General features: G+C 39.6%; 1 protein-coding gene across 2 annotated transcripts in view; it reads right to left on the bottom strand.

Annotated features, from left to right (window-relative positions):
- VGLL4 (vestigial like family member 4) overlaps nucleotides 1-27,665 on the bottom strand; it is a 90,642-nt gene that overhangs the window by 17,691 nt on the left and 45,286 nt on the right. For both annotated transcript variants that reach the window (XM_084292983.1, XM_084292982.1), the window contains one exon: nucleotides 7,376-7,565. In XM_084292983.1, coding sequence (XP_084149109.1) covers nucleotides 7,376-7,565 — 190 coding nt within the window. The remainder of the gene's footprint in view (nucleotides 1-7,375; nucleotides 7,566-27,665) is intronic.

Genomic DNA, 27,665 nt, shown 5'->3' with positions numbered 1-27,665 from the left:
CATCCCACCTCCCCCCTCTCCTCTCCTAACCAGGCGCTCCACACTCTGGCGCTGTAACGGGACGCGTGAAGCCCAGCTCCGGGCTTAGGCCCATGGGCAGTGGGCAAACAGGGAGCTTTGGGCTCGTGTTTTGGGTGTTTTATTTACCTAGTTGGGCACCACCGGTACCTTGCTGGGCACAGCATTTACCTAGGTGGGCACCTGTACCTAGCTGGGTACCACGGGTACCTTGTGGACAGGCACCTATGGAGCGCAGCTGTGCTGCAGCGTCAGTTTGCGGTGCTGGAGGAGCCATGTGAGCACTGTGCAGGCAGCGTGGCCACGGCGATCTCGTTTATTCAACAGCACGGCAACTACAAAGCGCGGCGGCCTCCAGCAGAATTTTCCACCGGCGGAAGCGGCGAAACGGCTGAGGTCAAAGCCTCCGCACTTCAATCGCGGCGAGCCCCTTCGCTTCCCCGGCGCTCCACTGTCGCGATAAGCCCTCGCCGACAGGCGGCCCGGCGGGGCGCAGGGCCCGCCCCGTGCCCGGCACCGCCCGCGGCCGGCAGCGCCGCGCCCCCCCCGGCCCGCCCGGGGCCTCACGGACTTGGCGAGCGGCGGCGGCGCGGGGCCCGCCCCTCGTCACGATAAGAGTCCCGGCACGGCGGGGCCGGGAGCCGCGGCGGGAGAGAAAACGAAAGGAGGCTGGGCCGGCAGCGCCTTCAGCCCGGGGGGAAAAAAAACGTCCTTCTTCGAGTAGAAATTAATGTAGCGTTTTATTCCGATTCTTCCCCTTCCCGAGTCATTGTCTATAGCAACCGTGTCCATAACACTCTAATTCTCCAGAGCGCAACTTTCTAGTAAATGGTACATCTGTCAAACTGCAGGAAACATCTGGGAAAATGGTTAAATAAAAATGTGAGATTAAACCTTTGTTTCCATATGGTTATGATATACATCTAGAATATGTTTGTAAATGTTACTGGTTCTTCTCTTGCCTCTCGCTAGATATCAGGCTTTTGGCCCGGTGTTGAATTTCACCCCGGTGTAGATACATAACTTCTGCGATGTAAAATTTCCCATTAATGAAAACAAAGAACAGCCCCTTGGGATAAGAAACCAAGAGCAGGGCTCGAGGGATTCGTGCTGTGTTCCCGCACACACAGCCTGCCCTGCTGCTCCGGTGAGCGGGTTGGGCCCTGCACTGGTGCCTCCGAGACGAGGACACGGCTCTTCACCTCACAGGGCAGCCTGGAAACCCAACGTACAAATGCCTATGGAAGCTTCATGCTACTTTACGAAAAGAAGGAAAGTTAACGTGGAAAACATTATACAGAAGTAGGGTTCTGGAACTAGCTAACAAAACCTTTCCATTTGCAATGGGAGACACATGAAAAGTGGAGAGACCTAAACTAATCTTGCCTGTTTTATTTTGGTTTTGTTTGTTTTCTTCTCTCCAAGTACGTAAAAATTGCTCAAAATTTTGACAGATCAGATCTTTCTGTGCACAACTGATAGGCTCTCAATCAATTTTTAACCCTGAAACCATCCATACCCAGCCTTTCACTGTGTTTGGCTACAGGCTCCGGAACTGAAAGGGACTTGAGTATTTTCTGAAATGCCCCCTTGGTAAAGAACTTCTGCAAAACTCAGCGTTAAATATTAACTCAGACACATTAGCTATTTTAAGTCAGTCCATGAAGGTTCAAATTAATCTATATTTGTTGAAAAGAAGAAGAACTTTGTGTAGTGAGTGATCTCCATTAATAATTAGGAAAATACATCCAGTTGATTTTGGTTTGGTCCATCATTCAAAGAATGCATTGGAGAAAGGACAAAAAAAGACAAAAGAAAAAACTTGGAAAAGCAACTTGAAACCTGCTATGTAATCCTTTGACCACTGTAATCAACAACAGCCACATTGTACCAGTTCCACTAGAAATACAGAGAATTTCAAGTTCAGCAGAATCTCTTTTAAAACACCAGGTTAATCCCTAAAATACTTTAAAGGCATATATGTTCATGCCAGAAGAAGTGAGTGAAGATGCCTGCAAGCAAATGAGAGACATTGGGTGTTCTGAGTTGTTTTGTTTTGTTTTCCTAATTCCAATTTGTCACAATAAAATGACAGTGTAAACATACTTCTTAATATCCCATGAATTTTGGAAACAAAAAGGGGTAGTTAGCAGCAAAGACCATTTCTGAAAACTGCCACAGTACGTCTGCAACCCAGTTCTAAATCTTTTCAAGCCCTGCTTGGAGCTGAAGCCAGCCACTTCCACCACAGGGACCTGATTTTCTGCAGAGCATTTCAACCATGCATTCTCAGCCCAGCTCAGAAAACAGTGTGGAGGAAAGTAATGGGGTCCTCCTATTAAAAGGAATATTGTTTATTAAGTACTTCAGATCTTACACAAAATTCCTTGCCTTGAGCTACTACATGCTTGGAGAGAATACAGCTGAGCCTGCTTCAAGCAGGAGGCTGGATGAAATGATTTCCTGAGGCCTAACCTGAATTTTTCTGTGATTTGCAAATCCAGGTAACTTCTAGGACATCTTAAGACAGATTTAAAAAAAATAAAAATGGCACCAAGGTAATTTCTGCTATAGTGTTATATTATAGTATAATCCATTGGATATTCATGGTAAGAAACTCATGATACACCATGGCAGCTTCCAAACTCCAGGAAATTAGCCTGGCTTTATGAATCAGATTTGCCATGGTTCTTCACTGTAACAAAAGTGAAGACACAACCTATAATTTGAAACAGAAGTGTCTGGGTCTGTTTGGCTAGGTCTAAAACTAAACATTATCTTAAGCGATACACATTAAAATAAATTATTCATGTGTAGACCTTTCTTTTAGAATAGAACAGAGCAGTTCAGTCAGAAGGGACCTTCAAAGATCATCGAGTCCAACCGCCCGGCCACTGCAGAGCTAACCAGAAGTTGAGGTTATCACTGAGGGCATCACCAAATGCCTCGAGCGCCACCAGGCCTGGGGCATCTGTTGGCCACCTCCCCAGCAGCCTGTGCCAGCGCCTGCCACCCCGTGTTGAAGAACCCCTTCCTCAGGCCCAGCCCGAGCCTCCCCTGGCGCTGCCTTTGCCTTCTAATTTAATGGCTGCAAAATTTTGTAATGGTAATTTTCATATAGAAATTAATATTGTGATCCTATGCCACCATGCCAAATAGCAATTGAGACCAACCGATCAAGAGAAATATTTCATTCATAGTACTGTATGTACTGTACACAGCCCCAAACCAAAAATGCTAACATTCAGCACAACGTGCTGTACAAGCAAAGAACAAAAATACTAGTATTCTTCCAAAACACATTCAAATGGTCAGTTTTACAATTTCACCAGTGACACAAAATCCGAATGCTTTTGAAGATGTCTGTGACAAATTCATTTCAACTGTAAATACACTGATTTGAAACCACAATTTGCTAGCATACAAACTATTTTAAAATTGCCACACCACAGCTATAAACTATTACCCATAACTGTCCCTTGTCCAAATGCAGTTAAGTTAATAATTTCTAGTTCCTAGTAAAAGCCAGAGAAGCAAAAACAGCTTGGTGTCATTTCTTTTAAAAAAGAAAGAAAGAAGAAAAAAATGAGAGAAAAGAAAAAGTCAAATGAAGAAAAGAAAAGAAAAGAAAAGAAAAGAAAAGAAAAGAAAAGAAAAGAAAAGAAAAGAAAAGAAAAGAAAAGAAAAGAAAAGAAAAGAAAAGAAAAAGAAAAGATTTTTGTGCTCTTGGCATGTACTGGTGTTATTTGCTCCTTGGCAAACAAAGTGCCATGAGCAGAAACTTATCAGCCCTCAGCTCCCTGCGAGGACTCTTAAGGCAGAGATGATGCCTGCTGGGAAAAGGCTGATGTCAGCTCTCAGAGCTCCCTGCAAGGATAAGGAGGCCTTTGTTTTCAGCTGAACTGTGAAAATGAGAAAATGCCTCCAGCCTGACAAACAAGAAACCCACATAACATAGGTCAGGCCTGAGACCTTCACTTAAAGGTACAACACGCTTCACTCGCGCTCCACTTACATCACAAAGCCCAGATATGGTTAATTTTACACAGGGCTTGCCATGAAATGCTAAATACACCTTGGAAATGTAACAAAGAAGCTTCATCTGTTAGGGAGGACTGGTATAGCTCCAGCCACTTTACCCATACTTGTAATTCTTACATAAATCAAGTTCCTAATTACTCTTCTGTAAATCAAGGTGAATTTAGTGAGGTCATACAAAAACAGAGGCATGTTCCAACTTGGGGATTAAATAAACTCGCCTCTCCTTTACAAAGCAGCAGAAAATAAAGTACGGTACAAAGCACATTTTAGTTCAGCAGGATTATACTTTACTGAGTGCATTTAAAAAAAAAAGCATCTGAGAGACAAGAAAGCATGCAATGCAAATAAAGGAATTTCATATTACAGTGCCTGGGTTTTATTTTGAGGTGGGAGCATTCATTTTTCCCAAGTGAGGAGTTAATGGGTGTAATCTCTACAACCACAAAAATACAAAAGCTGTATAAATACAGTCCAATACACAGCCACAAACTATAGACTTTTAAAAATTAGTCTTGCAAGGTCTTGAGTGTATTTTGATATCCTAAAGCCAAAAATTATCTCCTCTGAAAAACTGAGACTTTGGTAAATTTGTTTTGTGCACAGGAGTTACGTTACATAGTTTAGAAGCATAAGAAGTTTGCCAGGGCATGTGATTTGCCCTACTCCAGAAGTTGTGTTTTTCCACAATAAATGTAAACCCGGGTACAACTCTGAAAGAACCTAATCAAAGAAAATACATAAGGCAGTTATACCTGAGCAGGGAATATCTCAAAGCTTTAAATTTCAGAACAAAAGGTTGGAATTGTTTAATAACCAAAGCATATAAATGGATTCATTCCCACTGATGCACAGTGACTGAGATGCTAGGATACCGGTACCTAAGAGTTAACATCAAATTGCTAACATTCTGCCATCTATAATGAACCACAGCACACAGTTCTTGTCCTATTTAATTACATTTCCACCCACAATATGCTGGTGTTAAGAGGATGAATATTCAACTGCTTCACAGTTCCACCAAGATGATCACAAAGACCCAGATGTCTGAACAAGAGATGCTTGTGGTTTTAAAGACTTTGGCTTCCAAGCACTGCCTTCCAGATGAAAAAGATCTGTCCATTCTGGACATTTAGAATAACTGAAGACATTCAGCTAAAGGAGTAAGGATTCAAACAGCACTATGTGGCAAAGATGCACAGCCTGCAGCCCTGATATTGGGTGAGGCTGCTGTGCCCACAAACAGGGTTTGTGTCACCAACTCCTTCCTCCTGTGCATTCAGGAGACTTCACGCTGAAAAGCTCAAAATACAGACGCTAAACCTCATCTCTGTGACTGCAAGTCACAAAAATGCATTTGTTGCCACCAAAGATACTGTGCCATCTAGTCTCCAGATTACACTATATAAGTGATAAGGGCATCTCTTATGGATTTGCTTTTCTACATTGAACGTTATCAAAACTGAACTTTAGAAGCTCGAAGTCACTACAATTGGACCACCATTATTTTTGCTCCGTGAAATAATTCTTTCTTTCTCCAAATTAACTTTTGGTTAGTGCAAGCAAATCAAGCTTCTACAACACACTTCCCATCTCCAGAATTTTTGGGAAAGTTCCACAAAGTTTGAATAATTCACTTCTATAGTTAAACCAGAATGGAAAAAAAAAAAAAGACAACTTTATTGGCGGTGGTGTTAGGGAAACAGCAGTAAAATTCAGAGAACATTTGCAATCTTTTCTGAAAAATATTCAGCAATTTCAGATATACTGTAAAAGCTCAAGATTTTGTAATACTCAGTTGAAAGAGCTGCAGCCAAATTGAACTTATAAAATACGGTGGAAAAAAAGATGGCCTGTGTATGCCATGTTAGATTGTGGTTCCTATGCAGTTGAAGGTTTAATTGAAATAGATTAAGACTCATCACACGAATACTAGGCAGACCACCACTGCCTTTTATTATCAGAAGACAAACATTTCATATATGAAATAATCTATTGAGTAAAAATGCACCACACTGGAAAAGAGTATGCAGCTTTAAAATATGTCTAAGGGATCACGTGAAATAACTGCCTGCATCTTTTAGTTTAGAACTATGGTTGCACATGAGTCTGTTGGTTCAGACTTCATTATTTTTATGGCCTCCACTGTATAAAGTGTTATAATGTATGTAACTGCCAGCTGTGTTTTATTTCATCACCAGCATATGAATTTTTATAAATCACATCTTTTCCCACCAAGTTACATAGTAATTCAAAAATGCCATAAAATTCTTCAATTCTGTCATGTATGTATGCCACAGAAATAGAGCATATGGTTCTTTCCAGTACCACCATTTTCAGCGCCAAGAAAAGACTATAAATAGTTAAGTTTTTTAGGAGAGAGAAGAAGGTATCTTGTAAATGAGAAGTCTCTCCCTGCTTGTGAGCTTTTATTGTTTTGCATTACTTCAGTGCTGGATTCCTGATTTGTAACAAATTCCAAGACTGCAGACTACAGGCCCAGCCTCTGACTAACACTATGGTGATTTATTTGAGGATAAATACCTCTGTCCGCATCTTATGACTGAACACAACAGTCCACAGCAGAGTGGAATGTAAGGAATGCAGAGGCTGTACGAGCTGAGGCAGCAGGGAACAGTGCTCAGCTATCAGGCTGCCCTGGACTGCTGAACTGCTCTGATCACTTCCTCCAGTCAAGAATGAAAGGAATTTTTTAAGCCTGTACTTCATGCCAACCAGACCTGCATTCCCAGGAATGAGCACACAGCAAGAATGGCATTTGATGATTACCCAACACATGCACCTAACTCATCAACACCTTACCTGTATGAAACATTCCACATCCAACTGTCAGAGCTGGAGCGCAATCACGCAAGTAATGTTTAGCAACAACTGCAGCTTGCCCAGTTGTCAAGGCAGACTACAGAGCAGCTGGCTCACAATCTCCTGGCCTCTGAAAAATGCAAACCACTTCTGTTTCTCCTCCTCCTGCTTCCCCACCCCCAGAGTACAGACTGCTCAGAATCTGGGGAAGTGAAACGAGCAGATTACAAAGAACAAATGAACAATGCTTTAAAAATTCAAGGTGAGAACTTCGGTTTTGTTACAAATAGTTACATTAAACTAATTCCTGTTTCTTTCTGTTGTATGCAAACAAAACAAAACGAGTCATCACCCATCTAATCACAACAGCCTTTGTGCAGATTTTCCGTACAATCTGGAACAAAGGAAAAATCTAGCACAAAGTTTAGCATGCACAGAGATGAAGAGGATAGCATTAGATTCTGTGAACCAGAGGTAATAAAAGCAAGACACTTACAGATGTGGATTGAACATTCGACTCATTTTAGAAACATGTTCATTTTCACAGTCTAGCTCCTCATCCCCTTGGTCCATGCTGAGCTTTCTCTTGCTGGGGCTGATAGGAGGAGGGCCTGTTCGATGGTTGGTTAGAGCAGAGGATACTGGAAGAGACTGCATTCTGGGCTCACCTCTTAGAGCTGCTTCACCTACAGGAAGAAGACAAGTGAGGATGAACACAACAGGGAAAACAAGTAAAATAGTAGGGTTTTTTTTTTTTGAAAACATTATTGTGTAAAAATTTCCCAAACAGATGTCAGCTGTGCACAGTCATATTTGAGACATGGTTGCAGGAGAAGCAAGGCATCATAAGCCATACACTAGTGCTTCATACTGGAACAAAGCAACCGTTGAAAAAAGGTAATATAAGAGGGTTCAGCTCACCCCCAGATAATCTGAAAGGCTAAGCTAACACATCTTTCTAACAGTATTTTTATTCAGAAGCATTCCTTCTTACAAGCTGCCATTCCAACATTGAACTTTCATTACCTCATTCTGCAAAGCACGACTATTTGCAATGAAATGTGCTTTGTTCCTTTTCTTATGGTTGTGGTATAAATTCCAGGACTACAGTTCACATTTATGCCAAATATGCAAGATCTAAAACTGAATAAGCGTTCAAATTCTCAAATTATTCTTTTTATAAAAAGCTGTCCAAAACAAGCTTCTCTGGTATATAACTATGCAAGGTAAAAATTAGGGGAGAAAATGGAACTTGCTGATGCAAGTGTAAATTTGTCCTTAAATGTCCTTCTCCATACTTTTAAACTATGTTTGGTGCAATATACAGATGAGCACACTTTTTCAGCAGAAGAATCATAACATTTCAATTCTAAGAAAGCTGTTTTTCCACCGGGCAGACTGGTGTTAGAGTACTCAGTAGTTTATAAATTTTATATATTTTCTGATAACACTAATCAGAAAATGCCATTCACAGCATGTGGGAGTTACATATAAATAATTCCAGAAATGATACAATTAGCTTGCGTATAAACACGTCCACATAATGTTACTAAGCATGCATTAAATGTGACCATAGTATTTTTCCCATTTCAATTAAATGTCTCACTAAATGTGTAGCCTGAAGCACAGTGCTGCATTTCATCAACAGTTATGGACTTTACTGGAACTCACATCCTTACAGCCACAGGTCATATTTAGACCTCATAGGGATGTAGAAATGTTTAAAAAAAGAAAAAAAAAAGAAAAAAGTTTGGGGGCTCTGAAGGGGGGCTTGAAGATGAATTAAACTGAACAGCGTTCCCTATTCTGGTAATATCCCTGAAACAGCTACTTTTGCTAGAGTTTAAAATTTGTATTTTTCCTATGCTGCCAGAAGCATTTTGTTTTTTACATGGCCATAATTTCCAAAACTAAAATTAGGATAAAGTTAACTTCATCTACAGTCCTGAGGTACCTGAGAATAGAAACCTTTGTATGCCACCACACATTTTCACATCATCACTGAAGCAGACGATTTATAAAACGTTGACCTAATTCCACACACAACAAATACTATTTTGTTGGAAAAAGAACGAGTGAGGAGAAAACCTCCTGAATGTTTACCAGTAAAAATAAGCATTTTGCCAATTTAGTCAGCATAATATAAACTAGCAAATATACACTGACCTATAATACACCACAAGTCATGATTTCTATTAAAGACTCTGGCACCAGACCTAAATTGGAACTTTCCATCTCAGCTCTAAATAGTAAAAACTGTGCCCTAGTGCAGATGCTCTCAGACAGGCATCCAGACCCCTTCTGTTTGAAACAACTGAAGGGTTAGTTGAGAAGACCCCCACACTCCCCAAGCACTGACCTATCTCAAGAGAAGCTTTTATCAAAAAGACCCCTCGTTTGAAATAATCTTCCTATCAATACAATTTCTGTATTTTTTTTCTTCAGCCTTTACATTTTGCCTAGATAGTGATCATATTCTGACACAAACTTATTCAACTTCAGAAGTAAACCGCATCATACCAATTTGTCTCGGTGAAATCAAGGAATCGCTCTCAACTCTCTCCTTGATAAGAAAGTTAATACCCATGTCAAAAGATAAAACTTCTATCAATTAAGGTTTGTGATGCTTTCATCCCGCCCATATACAGTCACTCTCTCTGCAGTGTCCCAGATCACTTCTGAGGACTTGAACACAGAATTCCAGTAGAGAAGTCGCAAATTCCAGGTTGGCACCTATTTCCTACTGACCTCCTAGGCTGCTCCCGGCAAGAACGCAGCCATCCTAAATGCCACGTAAGGCTGACTCTGGGGTTTACAAAAAAGACAAAATTTTCTAAGACATAGAATTCTTCAAATGAACGGAGCTTCAGCTTAACGAGGCCAGGGGGCAGCGAGCAGCGGAGGGCAGGAGGAGCTCTGATCACCTCGGCCTCTTCCAGGAGCGGCCAGAGCTGTGCAGCTCTTCCTCAGCAGACCCAAGGGGCTGGTGCTGAGCACTTTACGCAGCCCACCCTGAGGCACAAGGCAAGCAGGGAACAACACCAAACACAAGAGTCCAGATAACTGGGTGAGATCCAGAGGGAAAATATCTCTACATTGCACATGGGGGTATATCACACACAAATATACTGCATTTGTACTGCACTGGGAGTTCTCCTGTGGCCTGTAATTTTGATTAGGGCTAGAACTGCTTTATATTTAAATAAAAGACGACTTCTTCCCCCACTACTTTCCCAAACTTGAATTTAAACCAGAGAGGGAGAAACCACAGCAGAGTCTGTGACACAAAATGCTGCTTTTCTGACTGGATTTGTCTCCCCCAGCTGACCACACTCCATGGTAACCAGACTCACATCATACAACTGGCAAAACAACACTCTGATAAAACAACTGTGTTTTATAAAATTCCCCAAGTCTAAACTCCAGTCTTCAAAATTCATTATTGTGAAGGGTTGTGTCTGCACTGCAACCAAAAGCATAGATAGCAAACACATTTATTGTGCCTCTCATAATACTTGCTTTGTTTCAGTAAGCAGCTGGTGTAAGGCACTCTAGATCTGCTGCTTTCAGATACTTCTGTGTACAACTGTTCATACCAGTCTCTCTTTTTTTCTTAAAGTTAGGCAACATGATAAAACACAAACAAGCAAAACCCAGATAACAACGTGACGTCGTGTCTGCCTATATCCCAGTACTGCAGTAGCACACTCACTTGACAGAAGTTCATGCAGTCAGCAAGAATGTTCTTTATTTTAACCACTTAGGAGCCTAAACTGAAAGTGATTCAAACCAACACAAGCAAACTAAATGACTGTAAAAACAGCATGTCTCTTTTCAGACATAAACACCACCAGGACAGCTGAATCTTTAACATTATTTGTGTTTTTCTTGTAGTTCAGTCAGCAGTATCTGCATCCCTACTGAAACATCCATGCAATACAAACATCACAACAGCAAAAGTCATGTTTTCACAAGTGTGGATTTGACAGCAAGACACCAGAGAAGTCTTGAAGTATGTCTGAGAACTCCAGGAGTTACCAAAGAGTGGGGAAAAAAAATATGCTATTTTGGCAGCTAGCTTCCTTCCTCTCTGACCTAGCAGCTCTGCACGAAGAAATGGCTACCATATCCTATTCCCCCTCCCAGTTTCCTCTCTCCTGCTGGCTACCATTCATCCATAAAATCTGAGCATTAGTTACAATCCAGAAATGAAAGACTTCATCATTCCAGCTGAAGATTGACATGATACAGACCTCGAAACAGAAGGGGAAAAAAAAAAAAAAAAAAAAAAGGAAAAAAGAAAGAAAAATCCAAGCACTGCCCTTGGCCATTTTACTTAGGATCTGACAAACAAATTTGTCCCAAGAGTAAGTTCCTGACTCACTAACTTTGCAAAAAAGCCATGAGTTGTGTGTATCAGCAGGGTCTTTACCTTTAAGAACTTGGACTGAATTACCATGACCTCAGGCCACTCTACTAATTAATAAAATCATAGGCATGGGTGTTTAAAAGACTTTAATTAACACGCATTACACTTTTAATTACTTTTTCCAATATCTTCATGCAGACAAACTCTCATTAGTAAAAGGAGTTACCTCATGTTCTTAAAGCCAGACATTCCCAGGATTCAATAGTACATGAAGATCTTCAAGGGCAGTTTTCTGTACTGGTCCAAGACCAAAATTTAGCATCAGGATGTATGAAATATTTCTTCTGAAAGGCCAGGACATTCACAAAAGCTATATATATGTGAAAAGGGTACTATATAATGAAACTTGTTTCATCTTCCACTCCTACAATCACGATGAGATTAAATTGTAAATCAACTCAAATGAATTCATGAACTATTGCGTATCTTCTTTCATTATCTCAAATACAGAAGTCAGTCTGTGCCAACATGAATTGAGAAAAATGACATTAAATTTTCAATTCATGGACAAAAATCACTTGATTTGAGATACCAGATATCAAGCAGGGAAGTCAGTGCAGATTACTCAATTCACTAAGTTATCAAAACCACTAAGAATCACGATGTAGTACCACTGAATTAATAGGCTGATTTTGTCAACTGCCTAGGTTAGGCATTATCACAGCATATTATACATTGTAAAAGGAGCGATATCTTTGAAATTGTGAAATTCCCCAGAAATTAAGTATGCGTGAAATATTTAGGCTGTTGTCTTAAAAGACTGTAACTTAAGGCAGATTTACTTCACTTGCATGACCAAAGCAAATTAATTAATCCTTTCGGACTCCTCAGCGGTAGATCTTTGTTTCATGATAAAAGATACCCTAAGAAGCAGCCACAAATAATATTACTTTTATAACTGCAGAACATTTCTATAACCCTTTGCAAACAAAAGTAGTAAAAATATGATGATGTATCACTACATTATTTCTGGATTGCAGTTTTGATAAAAGGTATGATTTAGCTTAAGGAAGAATTGATTATGAGAAATACTCTGCCAAATGCTGTAAACAAGTCACAGTAGCTTGTATTTGCTTTGAAGTATATAAAACCAGGCCTACCTGGAGAGCATAATAAACCAGCAAACTACAGGAAAAACAAAAAATTAAGTATTAATGAGAACAGCCTAATCGTAAAACACTTGCTATGAAACCAGATCTTGGAAATATATTTTTTTATTACACTTGATAGACTTCTTTCAGCAGCAAACTCACTAATGCACATATTTGACACACATTTTAACAGACTTTCTTGCAAGATGACAAAAAGCTAATTTAGGAAACCAAAAAAATCACATACACATTTACAGAAAAATTGGTAAAAGCCTGCTCTCATCAGCTTACAAAACATATGAAAGGCACTTATTACTCCTGGAACCACGCTCTGGCTACCACTGTGCAGAGATGTGTATGCCAGAAAACCCATGGCCAAAAACAAAATACAGTGATTAAACTGACTGTTCTATTCTGGCTCCTCCATCTGACCGTGCTTGCCAGTGAGGGACACGTTATGCTTGACATTGCAAGCAAGAACATAAAATAGTGACCTCTGCATTCAATCACCTCCACCCAGTTTTTCCTCCTCTCTTGTCCAAAAGACTGCACAATGTAAGGAGTCAGAATTCAGGTGCTATGAAAGCACTTACAAAGCACAGGCATGGTTGCTTGAGGATCCGCATCTTTGTTCATCATTGCTAAGTAGCACAGGCTAAAGTAAATTTCAACTTAATTGGCCTTGAAAATGCTGAATTGTATACAAAGCACTAAATCATAATAGAATGGAAAAATGGACTCCCCAAACCTAACTGTAACTGCTCCTTCAAATGTACTATGAAAAACTGACTACATCATCTTATATTCTGTCTCATGAGACTGTAACAGCACAGCTGTACAAAAATAGCACATACTCTCTGTATATAAATAGACTTATATGGATAGGTGATTCAATTCTACGAATTAATTCATAAGCGTAAGAGAAGTAAAAAGTCTCTGCTGGCCACTCAGACTAAGGCTGAAACAAATTCTTTTCATGCTAACCAGGTACCTACTGTAAGAGCCTCCTTTTAATACACTTTTGGTTGTGAGTAAAATAAGAATAATAATAACTATAAAGATATATCTCGGTAAATAGGCATGAAGTTGACAGTATGGAAAAGAGAAGGGTGGCAGATATGCCATAAGGAAGGCAGGCTGGAGCAAATTCTAACGCTCCAGTCTGGCAGAGCTCCCTGATGTCATAACACTAATCCCCAAGTACGCTTATTTCCTCTGTCAAATTTCAATTTTCACACCTCAACAATTGTGACTGTGGGGCTGTGTTGAGATCCAACACAACAATGAACTCAGGCTTAGGTCTAATCATAGAGCATGAAACTACCTGAGATTTCTGAAAATCTCCCTTGAAGATAACAGCCCACCTAGCTAACTCTTGCAGCACCTCTCTGAGCTAGCAGTCTAAACAATTGTCCTGTCTTCTGCTTAGAGTGCCTGCATTTGTGTCAACTATGGCTAAAAAAGACACCAGTTACCTGGCAGACAAGATTGAAATGCAATCAATGCTAATTTACACTAATCTCCAAATAACTAGTCCCAATAATGTCCACAATACTTGTTACCATCAGTATCACAAAAAGATTTCCCTCGGTTGACTGATTATTTTTTTTGGCTCAGAAAACAAGGTTGATCCCAAAGAACACTCCTTTCTTGACCTTTTTGCCAGCTCTCCTGTATCAAACATTTGAAGTCAATTACGAGGGACTAAAAGTTAACACAAGTTACAATTTTTATGTTTGCTTGATGCATTACAGAGGAACACAAAAAAGAAAGGTGAGCCACTGTGCTAAGTAGAGCCACGAAGTAAGAGTGGGCACAGAAAGGCACACCTGCCTTAGCACGGCCCTGAACACGGGCCACCTAGCCCTGCTCAGCAACACAGCCCCAGGTATGCAACAAGAACAAGGTAGGAGATAGAAGAGAAGTGAAGACAAAGGGACAAGCATCACTTGCATTTTCTGCAGCAAGCTGTGCATTTCATCTTCTGTATTTGCGTTGAGATCATGAGATTAGTATTTACTGGTCAGCAGAAAGACACATGATCCATTGAATCCCTGGCAAAACATACTGCATCCTAAGTGCTAGAAGTTGTGGTGAATCCCAACACATACTCATGTACAGAAACAGTGAAATTTCTTCAGTGCTCAGTACTTTCTCCTTCCTGCAGTTTTAATCTCTTATGATCCCAGGTCAGTCCCTCTGGGCCAGACCCACAAGGGGAGGTGACTGTCCTCCACCCTTGGTGGCTCAAGGTAGGACACAGGCACTTTCACTTGTGGCCTCACGGGAAGGCTTACTGGGGCACGTGCACTTGAGAAAGTGAAAAACAAAGGCCATGTTGATGGGTACAGTAATTCCTAACGTAGAAAGTAAGTCCAGAATATGTAATTAAAGTGCCACTATATTATTTACACAAAGCCTAAATAATAAACACATCATCAGGATTCAGTTTCCTTTAAACTATTTGAAAAATTGTTACAGTTCTCTCACATTTCTGATATGCCGATTTTAAAATATGCCTGATTGACAGATTTTTGTCACCATTAAAGTATTTTTATTAAAGGACTAGTGTAAAACAGCCAATGAAAATGTGAATGAAATATAACCACATATCAACACGTTGAAAATGTTGCTTTCCAATATGACAGCCAGTTTCCAGACCTAGGTGTTCTTTCTTTTGTCACTCAGCTAAATGCCTTACTGTGTAACATAAAAGACAGGAAAGCTGAACGGATCAAAGACTAGCCTGTCTTTCAGCAGAAACAATCAAAGCTCCAAGATCTGCCATCTACTTCAAAAGTAAATTTCAGAAGTCACAGCAAGGTCACAACAGGAAAAAAAAAAAAAACAAAAAAACAAAACTGTTAGGTGCTTAAGCAGTATTTCAACATCCTAAATACCTCATAACTATGTATTTGCACACAGTGGCAAAGAGCGACAAATAGGAAAGTCATTTGTGAAAACACAGATTTGAATAATTCTTCCTAAACAGGCAGAAAACATTTGCTGACCCTCCCCCCTCACATACCTTACTAACAGAAATGGCATTTAAGAAAAGAAGACAGCAACGTAGATACTCAGGTCTGAAGCAACACATTTTGCTCAGAATATTTTTGACTGCCATATCTACATAGGCTCTGCCTAACTGCTTTTCCTTGGGCATAGCGCACCTAAGTTTTCCCAGCATTCTGTCCTACTTAAAATAGACAAAATGATTAAATATATCTAAGACCAGAATGCAAGAATGTGATACGACTTCTCAACAGATTATGCACCTTGCTTTTCTTGAAATTCCTTAAGCAATGCTTAGAGGGATATGATCTTGTAACATAAATTGAACTCCAGACTATTGCACTGGGTGTCCCTTGCAGTCAGTATCTTCTATGACAACTGTTTTTCAGACATTAATTTTGTGATGTTTTCCTGTAACATGGCCACATTAAATCCAATAAACCATACATTGTTTCTTTCATGAGTATTTGAAGCAAAATCAGCTATGCAAATGTAATATCTATATATCCACTTATTGAAATTGGAGAGCATTATTAGATATACAGCAAGATTTTATTGTAGTTTACTTTAAGCATATTCCAAACACCTTTTCTCACATTATTCTCCTTTGCTACATGTGCAAAAAAATCAAGAGCATTACTAAAAATGAGCTTTCCAAAGGAAGTTTGATATCTGATAGTGCACTTCAAAGCACTGTTTCTTTTATTGCTATTTGATTTTTCTGCAAATTGCCTGGAAGGTAGAAGGACCTTGGGAGGAATCTCAACACAAAAACACAAAAGCAAACATATTTTGAATACGGTACTAAAAGACACATACGCACAGGTGGCTGCCTCCAGAAAGGATCTGGAGAAAAGTAGGGGCACTGCTTAGAACCCTGCATTGTGTGCAACTCCCGCAAAGCTTAGTGCCAAGTTCCCAGACTGGATTCCCATTTGTAGCACACAAGTGACCTTGGAATGGTTAAAAAAAAAAAAAAAAAGAAAAAAAAAAAAAAAGAAGCCCAGACTACTGCATTTTTTGCATATGGCATGTGGCCAAACAATCAAATGGCAGAAGCTGCTCCTGCCACAGGACTGGAGGGGAGGGGTTTGGAGAGAAATGCCTTTATCACACATGTATGGACAGACACGCGACTAGGAGCTGCTCCTGCCCTCATGGTCACCAGTTTGATAATCTCTTCCTTACTGAGGTGGCATCTCTTCTTGAGGAAGACTACCTTTGGCCTAATGAAAAACAGAGGAAAAACTTCAATTCCAATTTTGGTTTTCTGCTACATGACTGCAGCCCGTCTGAAATGGACTCATTTAAGAAACACAGAGCTCCTTCAATCACGCTGGACAGAATATTGCAGACTGCACTCCACAGTGGCAGAACAATTCCAAGCCATCTCCACAAAGAATCCTTTGTACGGTACAAAATCCCTTTGTCCTTCAAAATGGGCTCCAAAATCCCTTCTACAGAAGGAAAGGGAGAGTGAAATGACAACTGTGTAGAGCAGTCAAGCACTCTGAGACCAACAGCAAACTACACGAGCTGTTCAGATAAAAAAAGATAAGGTCTTCTGATCATGCTATTTACATAGAAAAAAAAAAAAAAAAGAGGAGGATGTGTCAGCTTGCCAATTCCTTGTGCACAGAGGTTTACTGTAACTGATGGTAGTCACTCAGTAGGCTGGGCTACAGCCAGTGTCTCTGCCTGTAAGAGGATAGATTTAAGTTCATCATAAGCACTACAAGGTTGATTAATACAGAACATTCAACCCACTGGCTTTGTCTTCTTCTGAGACATAATGCAATAGATTTCCTCAGATGTTGCTCACATGCAGTGTTTTAATAACCAAAAATTGTGAAGGCTTCATCTTCTAGAAAAGCCCAGCCAGCAGTGTGACTCATGAGATGGAAAGGATATCATACAATTTCTCTGGGGGTAGCAGAGCTGATATAAAGAACACACATAAGAAAATCCCCAATATTACCATTCTTTCTTAAAGGACAGCCCTTCAAAACAAGCAACCCCACCACTACTACCCCTGAGGATAACAGATTTGAAAGTGCCATTGATAAATTCACTTACTGCAATAATCAAGCTTGAGTTAATAGCTCAGTGCTTCAGTTATCAATATTTTCCTGGTAACATCCAACACAGTCAGAGGCGAGAATCTTACCAGAGAGGCATCCCTACTGGGAAGAAGAGCTCCAGGCCCATCGACCTGTCTGATAATTGGACTTCTCATCCTCAAAATAGAGGCTTCTGAATACCAGATTTGTATTTTGGGCAAGGTGTGACTAAGCCATGTATCGCGTGCCAATCGGCTCTCAGCAAGGGTTGTTGCACCGTTGGTCTGGAAGAAAAGAGCCGAGGCCAACGTTTGGTGCAGCCAGGTTGCTTTCCTGGCTTCGCTTGAAACAACACCGGGCTGTGGGCTTTCTGCCTCACCCCAAGCCCCGTGTAACTGCTGGAGTTGCAGGCCTCATATATGCTGCAGATCCAACTGCAAACCTCCAGCACCTGTCCTGCTTTGGCCAGATGGGCAAGATAAGCATGTCAGTTACCTCTCATGCCAGTTACCTCTCATCCCTGGCTAAAGCCCGGTCTCAGCAATATTCTGCTGATTTATGGTCACTCCGTATTTCAAGGCCAACAAGCCTGGCAATATTCCACTAAGGAAAAAGGCAAAACTAATTTTATTCCTCTGACACAGCAGTTTTTAACATGTCTTGGGCCCATGACACATAACTAAGATAAGCGATTTATTGAAAAAAAATCAAAATGAAGAGATCCACAGGAAAATTTTAGGTAACCACAGAGTTCAAGAGCTTGAAAACTGCTGTTCTGCTTGAAGACTCAGTTGTCCAAAACCTGGTACCAGAGAACGTTATTCTTTCATTTGCTTCCCAAAGGGGAAAATGGGTCTGAATTCATGCTCCCGGCCACTCCAACAGTCAGCACTACTACGTAGTGACTGAGCTTGTCAGATTCCTAGAGAAAAGAGAAGACAGCCCTGTGGCACTAAGGGATAGATGGGAGCACAGTCTAAATCATAGCTGGCCTGTTTATCTCACAAGGAGGAGGAGGACAGTTTATGGGGCCAAGTTGCAGGGTCACTTATAATACGTGTTCTCTTTAAGGGAAGCTGAGATGGAGGGAGGGATTGTGTTTGCTACCAAGAAATTACGTGCTGACTGGGCAGCCTTTCTCACAGATTTCTGGGCACTGAAGGCTGGTTTTCCAGGACTCTTAGAAAAGCAGGGCATGAACATATATTCACATATTTGAAGTTATCTTCACAGTCACGGGGTTGGAATTGGTGACCAGTGCCAAAGGTACTCATCTTAAATTGAATCTGCCTTTTGATTAACTTAGCTCCAGGCTCCTTGTTTATTTATTTCAAAGCTGCAGAAGACAACTTATTCCTGAAAAAACATGGCGGGGACATGGGGGAATTAAGTGCAGATGGGCTGACAAAAGAAGGTAACAAAAAAAATCATCTGTAAGTCTATCCACAGGATCCACAAATTAAATCTCCCAGTTTAGTAGTATGATTATCGCTCCCCAGTTAATTATCTAATAAAACCTTCCCTGTTTACTTACATGATATACATCTGCAGATCTCTAACCTCCATCACATATTAAAGATGTTCCACCCCATATACACTCTATTGAATACCACTGTGACATGTTTGGGTTTTAATGAAACCAAATAGCCACTTCAGGTGCAGCGGGACAGTGTATTAATTTAAAAGGTTTTGAAGTACTGCTTTAGGTCATAAATGGTTTATCAGCTTGCCTTTCGCTGAGCCTTGCATTGCATGGCCACAGTTGGACAGTTATTGAGCTATTTAACAGAAGGTTCTTGCACCAGATCATCTTGTGAAGAGGTGAGCTTCTATCCCCCAGTTCTTTGTAAGAACTCGCTCCTGGCATCAGCTGGAAAGTCTTGACTACTTTCACTGAAACAGCTTTCATCATCTCAGTTTAGAAGGACACCACAGTAGATGAACCACAGTCACAGTAATTTTAGCTCAAAATCTCCTGTTCCCTCCATGACTGCTATCCAGAAAGCAAGAATCTAGTCTATAGTCAGTTGATTAATTATATATATGTATTGCACATCTCAAACAGCCAAAAGCACTGTTTGATTGCTAAGAAATCAAAGTAAGACTTAGTGGTTATGGCAAAGTATTACAATCAAGGCACTGTGATTGTTGCTGTCAGCTTTATTCCTGAGTTATGTGAATTTAACCAATTACAACTCCTTTTTCCCCCTCTGTAAATAGAAATAACACACTATTTTGTGGGGGTAGCTGAAGGTTGAAGTAATTAGACTCCTGATAGAGGATTAAAAAGAAGAAAAAGTACAATACATCACAGTGACTATTAAAATGTTTGTTATCACACTTATTTCTAAACAGACTCGTTACAAAATACTTGAAACCAAACAGAGTACTGTTGAATTTACTGTACTACAAAGAAACTCTCAGTACTTCCACTAATTAGCTTTTAAAGTAAGCATTCTGTACCTCCAAGTAGTTAGTCTTAGAAATTACGACTTAAGTATTTTTGAAGGGAGAGGACTTGTTTTTTTTCTTTTCTGATAAGCTAAATTACATACAAAAACATAGATAAGAGAAGCTTTTTCTAAAAGACAGAAACTAGTTAGCATTCTCTAAATATCACTGCTAATGCTGGAATTCCTATTTTTGACACTTTTGGTAAATAGCTTGGTATGATGCCCACAGCAAGACAAGAGCAAAGTGTTCACCTCTTTAACTGTAGCCACTGGTTTTAGAGTATTCAGCAGGAAAAGTGTACACGTCAGCATTCTCCCAGCTGGCTCTATGAGATTTAATTTACGCCGACCACAGAGTGACTGCGATAGCTCTCCGAGATGCCACAGCATGAAAACTGAAGGGTGGGGGTTAAACAAGCAGCAATGCACACCAGATGTCTGAGGAGGACATCGAAAAGATCAGGAGCACAAGGAAGCATATTTAAAAAAAAATCCCCTTCAATGCCATAAATATTTATACTAAATCCAAGAAACTGGCTGAGTTCAAACTTGTCCTATATGAATCACACAGCACTTCCCTTACCCCATCTTCATTTAATGCGTTCTGGATAAAACCACCACAAAGGAGGTGTCATAGTTATATCAACTTTTTTTTTTTTTTTTTTTAATATATATACTAAAGAGTATTTTTTGTAAAGCTACTGCTGCTGAACAGATTACTTTCCAAAGAATATAACCAGAACAACTAAAGAGTCTTATTTTACTTGGCCAGCTCTTGTGTAGTATTTACCAGTCTTCTTAGATAATTTAGATTCATAGAACTAGTTTCCTTTCGACTAGACAACACTAATTTTCTTCATATGGCCATACAATAACAATTAGGAATACATCACACACAAGATGAATCCGATAGAGTAACCTGAAAGCAAGGAATAATAATTTTCTGAAAGGTTTTGCCCTGGAAGTGTCAAAACCTGCTGATTTTACAAATTTCTAAATCTGCTCTCAGAGGCGAGACATACAAAACGTTAACAACTATGCAACAAAGTCACAGTATCATCTCTAGAGTGCAAGCGGAGCGCACTAGTGCCATTTTAATACATGTAAATACCCATTCCCAAGAAGACAACAATAATTCCAACATCTCCAATGACTTCGCAGCTTTGGTTTTCACTTTTCTTACACAAAGAACTGCTGTGCTTGGCACTTAGTAGGTGGTAACTACAAAGACTATCAGCAATCTGGGGTTCTGTGATTTCTCATTAAAATAAAACAGTATTTCAATATTGGGTTATATTCCCCTACTGCAATGCCATTCACATGCTGGTGTGCTAATAGACAGGCCAATCTACTGAACTTCTCTTACTTGTAACTACAGCTCACGTTTAGAGACCCGAAATCCATTATTTTTGTATGGTGAGGAATAAATAAAAAACCTTGTGAACCTGGGAAGCGTAATGCTGAGTGATTTCCATGCCTGCCCTGTCAAAATGGGTTTCCAAGAAAAACTACTGTTTTTTAAACACAACAGGTTCCAAACTTTTCCTGGGAGAGCAAAGATATTTCCTGGAACCTGCTAGCAATGTTTGGAAGAAGAGGAGGAAAGTTACACACTACAGAGCTTGATTCTCACAGCTGACAAAGAATACTCCAAAATGATGAGGAGTGAAAAAGTCTTTAAATAATCATAGATAGACTCCTGCAACAATGTGAACCCTGAAAAGACAGGAGACATTTTCTGTGATGGAGCTAAATCCGTACTTAACAGTTGAAATCCTACTTTTCCCCCTCCTCCTATGCCCCAAAGGCTCTAGCAACTTTCCACTTTATCCTGATTACCTACTGTCATCAATGCACACTACGTTGTAGATGTTCTTTTCCTTCAAAGACAAAATGAGGTAGAGTTTCACATAAAATGTTTGAAGGAAGAAGATGGCCTTTAAAATGCACTATATTAAACAGGGTTTTCTTTTCTACACTAGCAATGGCAAAGTTAAAAGGCAAAGATAAAAGCAATTAGTGTTAATTTAAAAAATAATAATAATCCAATTCCAAACAGTGCCACAAAACTTGTATAAGGCAAACATTCTAAAGCTGCACGTCATGCCTTTCCCCTACACAAACGCACTCCTATCACTTGTATTACTTTTTACCAGGAGTCTTTCAGTAACTAAACTCCTGTTAAAATGAGATATCTACACACTTTGATGAAGACTCATAGCCTCATTATTGAAGTTTCTGGATGACTTTTTCTTTAGCTAGAACCAATACTGCAGTGGTCCCAGGAACATCCTTCCTTTGCTATCACCAAGGCTATACCAGAAAAGCGGTATGGAGCTCTTTCCAACAAATCAGGACACGCCAAACTTGCCTTATCTCAGAATCACTACCAAACTATTATCAATGTTCAAAATAAAACTCTTCCCACCCCATCCGTCTGTAGCACTAAGTTCACAAGTTGACAGAAATAACCCCAACTGAGACCTTGGCCACCTGTTCAAGGCTGCACTTCTGCGAGATGACGTACAGCCTCCCTTGCTTTCCCACTGAGGCTCCTGAGATAGGTGCCAGCACACCCCAAGCCACGTGTGCCACTGCATCAACCTGCAGGGAGAAGCTGAGCGTGTTGGGTCTTTAAAAGAGTCGTTAGATGAAGCACCAAGGGAAACCTGCCTCCAGGAAATAAAAGCTGTGCATCATGGCACTCATGGTGTGTGTTACTGCACCCACAGACTTGGCGCAGTGCTTATACAACATCTAGCAGCGCCCTATCACACAGCCCATTATCTTCCAAAGCGTGCGGCTTTTACCGAAAGGGAAAGGCAACAATGACTCTTTGTGTGTCAAGCAACTGTTCTGTGCTGAATTGTAAAGTAATTTTGAGGGAGATGATACAGACTGCACAATGAAGAAAAAATTGGCTGGTTTTAAAATTAATATTAAAAACAAAAACACTTGTGATTCTTCAACACTGAAAAAGTGTAATACGATTTTTGTAAACACTCCTCCAGAAACTTGTATTCATCTCTACCTCATGCTATTATCAGTGAAGAATTATAGGCTCTGTTCTGCTGGATTATTGTTAGTGTAAACAACTTTGCTAAATTGCTTGGCACACTGTCTGCATGCAGCATGTTAAAGCTCTGTAGTCTATTCAGCCAAAATCAAATATAAAGGCCCATCTGTATTAATCCTCAAGAAGAAATTAATAGACAACTATTTTCATGCAAAGCAGATATTTAAAAAAAGGCAAAACCAATACATATGGATGAACTTTTTCATTCATAATTTTAGATGCCACACAATGAAGACTGTTGTTTAAGCTTTTAGTTTTTCTCTAACAGTTCTCCATACAATACAGCGCATTGTTCAAACTCTGGAGCAATTTAAGCTTTTTCAATGTCTCCTAAAATCCCTGGATTTATATCCAAAGAGACCTGGCACTGTAACAAATCTGACTTGTGAGTAACAAGTTACAGCCTTTAAGCAAATTGCTCATTAACACAGAATTCAAGTTACTGCTACAAACCTCACTACCTTTTATCGCAGGGAAAAAAATAATGCTATCTCATCCACTTGAAAGTTGTGGGATAAGGCTATTCTTAAGTGTTTTTTTTTTTTTGTTTTGTTTTAATTTCCTTGCTTGAATTCCCAGTACATATGCTGAACTAGCATCAAGGGTGAGGAAAACAAGAGAACTCCAGGGAAAAATGCTTAAATATGACCTAAATCTATCTTGCCTTTGCTAAATGAGGAAAATACACTTTTTTTTTCTTCTTTTTTATGTCAGTACTGAAAAGGATATTCCCAACTTCATGCTAGGAGGAAATGAGTAAGAAAAGCCAAACTGTGAAGTTGGAGCTCTTTGTTTTTTCCTAAAGATAAAAGACACTGAAAAAGAAAAACCTACAGAATGTTCTATAAATGGGGGACATTCAGTAGGTGCCTCTTAATTTACATGACTTTGAACAGAGATTTTACACTTCATTACAAACAACAACACAATTCAGTATGAAGATTTCTAGCCCATTTATTATTTCACTAATTCTTAATAGAATAGTGTTAAAGTCATTTTATATATTTAGAAACTAAACTAAACATTGGAGTTAATAGCAGAAACTGATGTTACAACCCCAGAGTAAAATGCAAGGTCAGCAAAGAAACCTGATGGAAAGTATTCTTTAGAACTTAAGAAAACAAGTTATATTTCATTAAAAAGTAAATGAAGTTACCAGAAACTGTTTCATGCTCCACATTTGATATCAAACATCTAACCTGGCCTTTCTGGGAAGATATATATTCAAAATGGCTTGCAGTGCCCTAAGAAAATACATAGCTCTGTAAGTTCAGTACTGTAGCCAACTAATGCTTCATTGTTACAGGAAGTCAGTGAAATAATTATGTAATATGCCACTAACTAATGTAAGCTGTCCTGAAACCAAAAAGGGGTGTTTTTCTTTAAATCTGGATCCAATTTTCTTCATTAAAAAAAAAAAAAATAATAATCCAGTCTTCTGGACTGTCCAGAGAACCCTGTATAACTATTTTGAGTGCTCCAAGTCTCATAGCATGCCTGGGGGATTTCTTAGCATCTTATTGCATTTCTTTATACCTTTCCCAGCACAGCCGTTCAAGCCTTGAGAATGCAGTAATAACACAAGGCATTTGAAAATGCGAGAGAGGAAGGAAGACAAATCTGCCTTCCAACACACACCATCTGTACACTCCCTCAGATAAACAACAAAATGAAACAAATCTTTGACTTGGAGACTGCACCTTCTCATACATATTCTATTTTAAAAGGGGAGCCCAAACTTGCCAGACTGCCCCTGCATTAGTCAAAGCGCAGGATCACCTGTGATTTGTTTTTGTTTAACCCAGAGCCCTCCTGCCATTACCTCACACACAAGGCTCTCAGAGAAAGAATATTAAGCTAAAGTTAAGCGAGTTTCCATTGCAAAACAAGATGCAGATGTTCTACCTCTGAATACATGCCCGGATCAAGTGCTTGTCATTTGATATGAAGCGCTGGGGATGCCAGACTGGTACAGAATGGTTCTGCTTAGTGGCCTTTTCACCTCAGTGAGGACAACTGTCTCCCAAGAGTTTTCTGTTGTCTCTGAGCTCATTAGGAAGAAAACAGTGATATGAAAGCACTACTCATTAAACTGGCCACTGCTGGTAACTGGCAACAAGTGTTTAGAAGGAGAATATCAGATGTGTTTATACTAAGAATCAGTATCACAATGCTGAGTCAACAAGTCTCTGCAATTATTTCCTCTTTTCTACTACACCAAAAACATTACAATTAATTGCTTGAAATGCTAATATAGTTGTCATTTTTCCATTGTTGAAGACTGAGCAGTCTCATTTCAGTGGTTTAGAAAGTTCTGCCTTCACTGGTGAAGGAGAAACCATTCAAATATCCATTTTTATGAACTTGTTTAAAAGACTATGTTGTTAAAATTAAGATTTTCCCAAAAAGCATCACTTAAAACTGAGATTTTATCATGGAGCATCATGAGGAGCTCAAAACTACTAATTATATTAAGACAATGCTCAAAAGGACACAAGTTAGCCATATGAAACAAAGCACCCTGAGGAAAGGAAATGGCTTATTCTGTGGTTCAAAGTTATGGACTCCCATTCAAAACCCCTCTCACCTCATTCTTGGTTATAATCTTTTCGCTGGTTGGGGTTGTCTTAATTATACACGTGTGCAAACCCTTCCATCACATTACAGCATCACAGAGGAGTGGAGGCTGGAAGGCACGTCTGGAGATAATCTTGTCCAAACCTCCTGCTCAAAGCCAGGGTCAACTAGGAGAGGTTGCTCAGGGCCATGTCCAGGTGGGTTTTGTGTTATCTCCAAAGACAAAGAGATTCCACAACCTCTCTGGGCAACACGTGCTAGGATTTGACCACCCTCACAGTTACAAATAAATAAATAAATAAACAAATAAATAAAATATTTTCCTTCTGTTTGTGAGAAATGTTAACTTCAGTTAAGGCTTCATACTACAAAGCACTCTTAGCTGTACCTGCAACACAGCACTCCTCTGGGGTTAATGGAAGAACTTCTAGGTCTCCCATTTTGCCCCCAACCTCACAAAACGCCAATTTTCTGTCCATATTCAGATCCCATTCATATTAGTCATCATTCTGCCCTCTTCCCATAAACATCCACTGAGTAAGGCAAAATGAGAAATTTGTTTCATGAACTGAACAGCACTGTCAATAAATGTTCTCACACTCACTGGACCATGATCGTGACACTGCTTTTTAGGAACAGAATAAGATTAAGACAAATCTGAGGGTTCTTGCACCTACCAGTCAAGGAAGACTAACCAAGTGATGGCATTAAATCTGCACCTGGAAGCTTCCTATCAACTGTTTGCTGTCTGTAACTCTTGCTGGACAAAACCAAAGACTCTTCTTACAATGCAAACTATGCACTTTTACTTCATATCCATCTGAAGAGCTGCCAAAAGGCATGTGATGGAAGAACTTTTCCCATTTCTTACGTACCACAGTACATCTCTTAACCATAAACTGCACCTATAAGTCAATAGCATGTAATTCCAGTGGCTTGTGCCAGAGGTTAAAGATTAGAACAGCTCGTAAAAACCTTAGAAAATTATAATGGTACATTTCACCAGCATACAAATTCTCTCAGTAAACAACAGCAAGTGCTTCAAGAGAAAATCTAAAGGAATAAGGAATACATCTCATTCATTTCCTGTAGGATATAGGTCCATAATTATTTCAGCTGAAATTTCAAACCTATTTTCACATCATACAATGCATTTGTGTCTATGTCTGCAAAAATTACTTTTCAGGAAGACATCTATTTATAAGTAGCTTAAGTATGACCTTCAATAATTCCTAATTAATTGAGTTTGAAAGGGCACTTTGTCCTCAATATACTTACTACCATAGCAGTATCTCTGAAAAGACAAGATCCATCACTGCTGACACAACTCTCTTATAAAATAAATACTATGGCAGAGGCATGGAAGATCTGTAGGCATCTCAAAAACACCCTTAGAGTTCAGTGCAGATGTTGTCAGTGTTTATACTTTTTAAACCACTAGGATATAAACACCTCACTATAAACACCACTGAAGTTTTGCTTTTTTCCCCTTCGTTTTTTGTGTGTTTATTTTAGTGTTAAAAACGTTAACTTCCATAATAAGGAAAATAGCAGCAGATGTTTAAGCTAAACAAAGACTGCTATAGTAGAGTGTATTCCTCAAGCTGTCCTTTTGCTTTTGAACTACTAAAGGAAAGATCTGTTCAAATAACAATTAATGGAGAAGAGGGTTGGAAAAAAAGGGGCTGGAAAGAATCATCCATAAATATTAGGCATAATTTTAATGAATTGAACTAGTGAGCCAAAACTACAGTTTTTCTGCCTTAATCAACAAAACACTCAGAAACATGCACATAAGTAGAATTTTATGCCAAACTTTGTGGCCTCCAACAGAAGCTGTCACTTGCTTACGAACAAAGCACTAGTTACTACAGAGAGCAACAACAAAGTTGAAGGACCCTGCAAGTTGTCTTTCATTAAACCAGCCCTGTTGGTATAAAGAAGAAAGCATGGGATAGGAAAGAGATTGGAAGTTCAACTAATCTCACACTATCCCAGCTCTGAATTATTCAGTACTGAAGGGCAAGCTCAAGCTTCTCTAAAAAGCTTTCTTCAAGCAAACATCTTTGTTATTTGTATAGGAAAGAA

Source organism: Netta rufina, assembly GCF_964035555.1.
Source record: "Netta rufina genome assembly, chromosome: 10".
Lineage (NCBI taxonomy): Eukaryota > Metazoa > Chordata > Aves > Anseriformes > Anatidae > Netta > Netta rufina.
This window is presented reverse-complemented; position numbering and strand designations above follow the sequence as displayed.